The sequence below is a fragment of the Heliconius melpomene genome, chromosome 19 (assembly GCF_056956725.1).
Source record: "Heliconius melpomene rosina isolate 202511_hmr_F chromosome 19, ASM5695672v1, whole genome shotgun sequence".
Taxonomy (NCBI): Eukaryota; Metazoa; Arthropoda; class Insecta; order Lepidoptera; family Nymphalidae; genus Heliconius; species Heliconius melpomene.
The window spans coordinates 7,139,628-7,149,295 of record NC_140407.1 but is presented as its reverse complement, the minus strand read 5'-3'; the positions used below and the strand labels follow the sequence as shown (position 1 = coordinate 7,149,295).

Genomic DNA, 9,668 nt, shown 5'->3' with positions numbered 1-9,668 from the left:
AAAACATCGTAACATCTATTTACTCGCGTATTTTTTCTATTTTAAATAACTTTTAGATTTTTGTTTAAATTAAAATGTCGTGCGATATTGTAGTTGTGACGGTTCTGTACCTTTTAAAGAAAAAAGGGAACCCTTATATAATCTCTTTATTATCCGTCCGTCTACCTGTCGGTCTGTCAAGAGCCTTTATCTCAAGATAGAGATATCGAGTAGAAAGTTCTACGACCACCATGATTTCCTGAGAAAAAAACGTATTTCTACATTTTTTTCACAAAAGATATGGCCATTTAGATAGCAAAAGAGGCATATTTCGACTATAAAGGGAATCAAAATTAATAGGGTACTTCCTGTTGATCTAAAATTATGAAATTTGGCAGTTAGTATGTAGATCATAATGTAGTAAAATATCGGAAAAAATTGTGGTAAAGTCCATACAAATAATAGCCTTAAAAGGAAGCAAAATTTGATATCAACGTAAAAGCCGCTAGTTAAAGTTAGGTAACAGATGAAAGGGCTCTGGCTAAGCTAAGCTTGAATTTCAGAAAACGCTCGAGACCTCCAATTTTTGTACGGAACAATTGGTGAGCGAGTCCGACTCGCGCTTGTCCGGTTTTTTATATATTGATGCTGATATGTGAAAAAAAATATCAATGTTGGCTGACATCGATGTTGGCTAACATCGATGGTTTTCTTTCGATTTTTATTCAACATCGATGTTTTAGCTTCGATGTTGACATCGATGTTTTTCTAACATCGGGCATCTATCAACTGTCGGCAGTACAATTTAAATGACGTTGACATTGAGTGCGGGTGAATACTTGTACTAGAATATTTTATAGATAACCAATAAAAATATTAAAAAAGTATATTATATGTAATAAAAAAATGATATACATATATCGTTATATTATAAGTAAATATGACTTAAAACAATAAAACACTATTTGAATATATTTACATACGACTACATTATTACGAAATGTTATGAAAATATTGCTATCATAAATATTAAGGCGTAAGATGATTATCGCTCACTAGTCATTAAATATTTACAGCGTAGCTTAATACTGTTTAATTATATAAATAAAAGGCGCTTATTACTGCTATAAATTATTCAGTGACTCAATTACCGAATTTAGCTTAATGAATTCCCCTTATAATATTCGGAAACTATATTAAGAGCTTGACTACATTTTTTATATGTACCTAAGACTTAGAAAATAAAATTTGATAATTAGGGAAATGCGTTTTAAGCGCGAATAATTAAAAATGAAAAAATATAGTTGAATCGACATAAGAGACACATACAGCGTGAAGGTTACTTTTATAAGGAAAAATCAAAATTTGATTATCGTCAATATTTTTATTTTACTGTAAAGTTTGTACGTAGTACTCGTAAATTACAAAATAGATAAGAAGAAAATTACAATAACCATGAATATTTTACGTGGTCCATAAATATTACCCTACATATTTTTATAGGGTTTGCAATAAGCAATTAATAAAAACAGGTCAACAAGAATAAGTATATCTATAGAAATAATAAATTTATAATTGCACCTCTGGAAAGGAAACATTGAGTGTCACTCAACACGCAACGCTCAGTCAGACTCCAAAGGCTCCAGAATTCCGTGGAAAATGGGGAAGGGAATATCTTAACACCGAGGATTTCTCCGCCTACAATAAGGAATAGAGCGAAGCTGATTCAAGCTAGACTAACTTCAGAAGACTTTACACTAGGTTCCCTCAGTATACCCTGCAATATTCAGGGTACAGGGTGAAGTTAAACAAATGTTATAATAAATTGTTCAACAAAAGCGTCAAACATTGTTAAATATAAATTCAACAATATTATATACATTCAGAGTTCAAATGCAAAAAGCAATTGAATTCTGATATCACTCGAAATGTAAACTTGTTTATGATTCATGATAACATGCGGTCTACTGGAGGCGGGACTTCACCGCCTGATTTAGCCGCAACGGCCATTCTATTGTTCTGGATATTTGCATCTATCTTCCTCGAATACAGTTGTACGAGTACAAAGCTGTTAATATAAAAAAATTGTTATTATGATTTTTTTTTCAGCTTCGTCCTGTTTCCAAACAAAATCTAATATTAACATTTCAAATTCAATGCATGACGAGTGGTGAATCTTAATGCTTCGTCTTGTTAGAACGGGAAAATGAAAATTTATTGACCTTGACCTGACCAATTACATTTTTCCCACTCCGCCACGATGGTCTTATGACATCAATGTAGTATTGATATTTCTATAATTCCTGTTCGAATAGCAAGTGAAATGATTGACATACTTAATCTTATCGTAATATAAATATTTTAATAGTAGTTTCTTCGTATTTGAAATTTCAAAATGAGTCTTTTTTTTATTTAAACAAATTATTTTAGTCTTTTTTTTGTTATAGGTGTAACATTAGAAAATAAAAATGATTTAATTATAATGTATGGACATTTTTATAACATCTAATTGTCGTCATAAATGACAGAAAAAAATATATTTGGTTAAAATGTTTATGGTGTAAATGGTTTAAGATCGTATTACGAACATATTTTTAAGTTGGTTCGTAATTAACATACCTATTTGTCTTTAAAGTTACAGAAGTAAAGATTGCATTGATTTATTACTATATTTGTTTATCAGATCCTTCGAAATACAAAAATTAATACTTTTGTTTAATTTAATCTTGTTACAAATCGAGATCATATTTTATCGATATTACATTTATGAAATGCAATATAAACGATGTTTACACAAAGCACGGATGATAAAAGAGATTTTCTTTGTTTAAGCAACATATTCATTTTAAAAAATCCTATATTGATACTGATATTATTATGTTAAAGCAATTAATTTTATTATAGATTTGTCAGATAAATTTATTATAGATTTTTCAGAAGATTTGTCTGATAAATTGGGCCAAAGCTTTGGGTCCCTACTTAATCATCATTTTTCGAATGTATTTATCTAATACATGTTCACCCGGAGCCAGTTACCAGTTTATTATTAATAAAATAATGTCCCTGAGTATAGTTCTATTGTACTATTACACGGAAATAGTTTGTCCGTGAGTAAACAAAGTGTAGTAAAAAGCATAGAAAACTCACTCAATTTACATAATAAAAGTAAATGTAAATTTATTATATGCTCTTTTCCATATTCTTACCTAACAGATTATAATTTAAATAGACTTTATGTAATGCGATGAAGAATAATGTAAGATCATCTGGATCTCCTTTAGGGGTGGGCGTTCCACAAGGATCTATTCCCCCTCTTATTTCTGCTTTATATTAATGATCTATCTTTTTATGCAAATAATTTACGTGATATTGTACTGTTCGTAGATAATACTTCCTTAATACTTAAGATTGGCAGAAACAAAGTAAATTATAACGAAATTAATAGACGAGTTCACTGTCGCACATTCTTCGTTACTTTGACGATAGTAATCTAATGCAAAAAACGAAATTTTAAATACATTTGCCCCTATAATATTAAAATTGGAAATTCTCAGCGAGATGTTTTTAAACATACAGGTATTCTTACAGTTGCTAATATACCTATATTCTGTTTATACGTTAACATATTCAACTTTACACCAAAAAACAGATAGGTATGAGAAACAAAGACAAACTTGTTTTAAGCAATAAAATGGTAACATCAATTTTGAAAAGAGCAACTGTTGATATTCTTGCCGTCTCTTCTCTACAGCAGAACTGCTTTCCGATCCGGTGCTAGGTTTATGTTCATTTGACCATTTATAAGTGTTTGAGAGCTTGATTCAAAAGTCTATTTGAATAAAGAATATTTTGAATTTGAAGTATCTAATTAGTTATAAGTAGGTATGTCCTATACATTCTTATAAGTTATAACACAAGGCTATTTGACTACCTAAATAAACTTTGTAAGGCTAAGGTAAAATGTATTGGGAGTTATACAATGTATTTTCTTTCCGTCTAGGGTAGGCCCGTGATTCACATACAAAAAAAAGGTATTTAACTAACTTTAACGTGTAATGAAAAGGCTTTACGGTTTATTTACGCAGTTAGTTAGATATATTCTTTAATATATTGATTTATGTTCCTAACATACCATACCATAAAAAGTAATGTTAGTGTGAAAATGTTATACCTAGATATCTTTTTAGATACTTTTTTTAGTTTCGATGAAGTTAAAACAATGATATTTGAGTAGCACACTTTTAAGTTTTCCTTAATGCTGTAAGGCGTCTACGAGCCTAGTAGGCTCCGTATTTACCCTAAAAAAATAATAATACTTACGTCATGTCAATAAGACGGTCCACGGATTTTTGCAAGGGAATAGGTATATTATATATATTACAGATTATTACAGGCCACCTAGATAAATAACAGATATTTGAAGTTGATATTTTTTAAAGTATTTTGTTTATATTATTTTACACTTTATTCTAAGGGATTTGATTTTGGTGGTGACGCATTTAGAAAAGTGTTCACGTAATGGAAATCGAACCCATAGTTCGTTTGTCAACTCTATATATTATTCTTCTGCCTACTCCGCTTAATGTATTAAAAGAAAATTAAAAAAATACCTGTAAGTTCTACCAACTACTCACAAATGACATTAAACTGGAGATACGCATGCCACTTGACCTCTTCTTATCAAAATTATGCAATTAAATAAGCAAACCAAAACAAATACAGTACATTTGATAAGAGAAAATCCCCTTTGCCGATACAAAGAGGTACAAGAGCGTTTCGCGAGTATAAAAATGTACCGTAACTGAATCGACTTCAGAAATAACACAACACTTGTCGTGGGACGTCGTGAATTAAAAAATAAGTTATTAATAATAATAACAAAATATATTGAAAATGAAGTTTTTCATACTTTTGGTCGTCGTTGCAACGTTGTCGGGAATTGAAGGGAAGACCTTTACGAGATGTGGACTGGTACAAGAGCTGAGGAAGCAAGGCTTTCCAGAGTCCAAGCTCCGTGATTGTAAATATTTTTTTTTATATTTATTATTCTTATAATATCTGCAGTTTTTTATTTTGATTAATATTTAGCTAATATTTGTATATTGTATGTACCTAGGTACGTGTATACCTATCAGGTGGTCATAGCGTGCGACTGTTAGTGCGACGCCTGAGGGTTCGATTCCCACTGGAGGGAATTAAATATTTAATAATGTCGTCTCCTTGGCCTGGTAATAAAGCAAGCGCGGCGTTAAGTTCCGCGTCGCATTGCAATTGCAAAAATATGTCACTTATGTTTTAACAACAATATTAATTAGATATATTTAATATTTTTTTTCGTATCTTTGTCGTTACCTTCTTCTAGTTTCATATCTTAATTGTTTCTTTATTTAAAATAAATTTGACAGATAGACAGTTAATTAACGTACAATTTTACCTTCTATTAGAACCTCTATTTTTATACCGTTAAATGATAATTCCTCTTCATAAAGTTGACCAATTTTTATCGTGTCTTCTTCACTCTACGTTTCATTGCGAAAATAAATGTGAGTCAACTGGTACGCCTAAAAGCCATAGAAAATAAACAGGAGAGTACAGAACTTTCTGTTCAAGAAATTTTGGTTTAGATTCAAAAGAGAGGTAATAAAATATAAATTAATTTTATTTATTAAAATATTTTTTTTGTTTCCAGGGGTCTGCTTGGTTGAAAACGAGAGCAGCCGTATAACAAGTAAAGTGGGTAAAGTGAATAAGAACGGCTCCGTCGATTACGGACTTTTCCAGATCAACGACAAGTATTGGTGCAGTAAAACCAGCACTCCGGGCAAAGACTGCAATGTTACTTGTGCTGGTAAGTTGGCAGAAACAGAAAAAAATATTTTTATGTGATAACATTTTACAGCACTTTTGTGTATCACACATGCTCAAATATATGAGACTAGCGGACGCGCGCAGCTTTGCTTGCGTATTTAGGGGTGAATTCTAATAACCCATGAAACATGTGTTCAATGAAATATTTTTAAGAGTCTAAATTTCAAATTTTATAAAAATCGGTGGCGAATTAAGAATTTTCCCATACAAACTTTCAACCCCTTATTTGCACCCTTAGGGGGAGAATTCTAAAAAACGATGAAACACGTGTTCAATTAAATACTTTTAAAAATCTAAATTTTAAATTTTATAAAAATCGGTGCCAATTTAATTTTTTTTCCATACAAACTTTGAACCCCTATTTCACCCCTTTAGGGTAAAAATTTTTCAAAATCCCTTCTTAGTGGATGTCCAGATTACGAAAGTAAACACCTGTCCAAATTCCACGTTCCTACGCACAGCGGTTATGGCTGTGCGTGCGTCTTACCTCAGTCAGTGAGGACAAGTCCTTTTATATATATAGATATAGGTAACCCCCACGTGTTAGTGTTACAATGGCATTAAGTAAAAAAAAATCAGCTTCACGCTGTATCCCGCACACAGCAGGGTAAACAGAGGGAACCTAGTGTTAAGACACTCCGTTTCCCAGTTTCTGCCGAATTCTTGAGGCATTGCGTGTTGAGTAGCAGAATTTAACGCCGTGGTTTTAAGTATTGTAACTTTATAAATTATACTGTTATGATGGAAACTAAAATAGAAATATCCTTCCTTACAGAACTAGTAACTGACGATATAACCAAAGCATCGACTTGCGCTAAGAAGATTTTCAAGCGACACGGCTTCAACGCCTGGTACGGATGGAAGAACCACTGTCAGAGTGGACTGCCTGACATCAGTTCTTGTTAAAAACTAAAAATATAAAAATTAAGTATTACAGATAATCTTTCAAAGATCAATTTTATTATTAAAAAAGCGTAATTAATTGTGTTCAAAAAGAGAATATTTGGAATGTGTAGATCTTTTAATTTTTTTGGTATTTTGTATAATATAATAATATATGAGTTAAGAATATAAAATATGTGTTTTAAATACTATAACATGTTACGTTCTCCGCTTTCTACCTAAATTTGAGATATTGCGTGGCGGAACTAAATGCCAGGTATTGTCTATTAAAGCAGAGAAATGGAAATAATTTAAACATGCTTGGTTTTCGAGTTGAGATCGAACCCACAACCATGGTGTTTACAGTCAGACGGCTTCATAGACTTTAGTTTATACAAAAAATAGAAATAAAGGTTACATAAATATTAATTATATGCTAAATATTGGCATAGAATGCTAAATATTATTATGCATGAAAGTTTGGTATTAGAGCGATATAGCAGCGGAATGCTCTATAAAGAGATAGTTTTAGAATGCCGCGGCTTTCCCAGCATTAAACTTAACGTGTTAAATAACCTAGGTTGTAGGTTACAAATATTTTATAGTAAACTTTGCCTTTGTATGCAAATTTATTCGCGTGGCTTAAAGTATATATATATATAATATATATATATATATATATATATATATATATATATATATATATATATATATATATATATATATATATATATATATATATAAGTATATATATATGTATATCGATCTATTAAGAATTTTTAGACACTGTATCGAGAATAAAACTGAGTGGGCAGAAGGAACCTAGTATTAAGACATTCTCTTCCCCATTTTCCTTAATTTTCAAGACGTTGTTGTATGTTGAGCACTAGAACTGAAGAGGATATGAAAATAATTAATTGCCCTGATTGGGAATCGAACTAGCAACCGTATAATGATCCTTTTGTAGATTAGGATCTTATTTTCTGATTTGATTTAGGACTGTTTACATATCAGTTAGTATAACAAATTGGAAAAGGAAAGGAAAAGTATTTGTACCATTAAGACATCTGTTTATTGTATCACATTTAATTTTCCCCTTTTCCCTATTTAAGAACACCATCTCAGAGACTTTTAGGAATGTAATTAATCAGACCCAAGCGTTCTTTTGCCTTTGTAAGATTACGTTTAATCCATTGAAATGGAAAACTTTTGTACCACAGCTACTACGAGTGCGATTCATTATGTACTTTATAAAAGTAGGTTATTATTTCTTCTTAACATACTAATAATACTGATATTAACGTTGAAATTTTCTTCTGAAAAATATCAATGTCAGTTAGAATCAGCTTTTCTTTAAATAATATATTGGAGTAATATGTTACAATTGTGAGGCCGTCGTAGCACAGCGGCACAAGGGTGTGACTGTAACGCGAGGGTTGTGGATTCGATCCCCACTCGAGGAAGTGAAATATTTATTTACGTTTATATTTCCATTTCTTCGCTCTAGTGTCGAGGCACAGCGCGGGGTTGAGTCCTGCCACTCAACACGCAATACCTCCAAAATTCGGCAGAAAATGGGGAACGGAGGTAGGTAACACTAGGTTCCCTCTGTCTACCCTACTACAAAGCAAACAACGTAGATTTAATATCAAATTACAGACCTATTTCCATTTTATCAACTTTAGCTAAGGTACTAGAATCGCTTGTTTGTCCCTCTGTACGTTTTCATTTTAAACAGAGTTTGAGCATTCATCAGCACGGGTTTGTTCCTTCTCGGTCAACATGTACCAATTTAGTTGATCTCACAGAAAATATAGTGGAGGCTCTTGACTCTCACAAGCAAGTGGATGTTGTATATACAGATTTTAGTAAGGCTTTTGATCGTTTGCCTCATGATTTATTGATGCAAAAGTTATCTGCTTATGGCATTTCTGGTATTTTTTTACAATGGATCAAGTCTTACTTAGAAAACAGAACATTCTCTGTAGTAGTCAATGGCTTTCACTCTAATTCTCGGAAAGCAACGTCAGGTGTTCCGCAGGGGTCTCATCTGGGTCCCATCTTGTTCACCGTGTTTGTTAACGACATACTTAATGCTATAAAATTTTCCAAAACTTTTATGTACGCAGATGACCTAAAATTGAGTAAAGTTATAGACACTGTACAAGATTCAATGATGCTTCAAAGAGATCTTGATGAACTTCTCAATTGGTGTCGGCACAATAAAATGGATCTCAATCCAAATAAGTGTTTTTTTGTAAGGTATTATCGGAAAAGAAATGTCATCTCATTTCAATATAGTATTGCACAAAATAATATTAAAGAACTTGAGGAAATCCGCGATCTGGGTGTGTTATTTGATAAAAAATTAACGTTTGTACCTCACATTGAACAAATAGTTAACCGGGGCTCAAAACTACTCGGGTTCGTATTAAGGAACATTAAAGGTTTACGTGATAACAGAGTCCGGATACTGCTGTACACATCTCTTGTTCGCAGCATCTTAGAATATTGTTCAGTAGTATGGAGACCTCACTTTGCAAGCCATTCTTTAGTAATAGAACGAATACAAAAAAGATTCTTACGGTACCTATTATTCTCGAACGGAATTTCAAAAAAGATACTACCTTCTTATTGTCAGCAATTAAATCACTTTCGAATGATTTCTTTAGTAGAACGTAGAAGGCGGTTAGATATATTTTTTGTCTCTAAAATTTTTACCAACGGAATTGACTGCCCTCAGCTACTCAATAAGTTTAATATACGTGTACCAGCGAGGTTTCCCCGTAACATAATAACCCTCCTTTATCCCCCACCCCGGAAAACAGTGTTTGGATCAAACTCTCCTGTTCCTAGACTTTGCAAGTTGGTTAATGAGTACAGTGACCTATTTGACATTAATGCTGATTCAACTAGCAAGATTCGATTAATATTGAGCA

The 9,668-nt window shown here is 32.0% G+C and overlaps 1 protein-coding gene across 1 annotated transcript; it reads left to right on the top strand.

The window, feature by feature from the left end:
• Positions 1 to 4,792: 4,792 nt before the first annotated feature.
• Positions 4,793 to 6,771, top strand: LOC146528560 (lysozyme-like). The gene is made up of 3 exons (XM_085203386.1): positions 4,793 to 4,999; positions 5,669 to 5,827; positions 6,623 to 6,771. Exons 1-3 carry the CDS (start codon positions 4,873 to 4,875, stop codon positions 6,751 to 6,753), a joined length of 417 nt encoding a protein of 138 aa, XP_085059512.1. The 5' UTR covers positions 4,793 to 4,872; the 3' UTR covers positions 6,754 to 6,771.
• Positions 6,772 to 9,668: the final 2,897 nt, after the last annotated feature.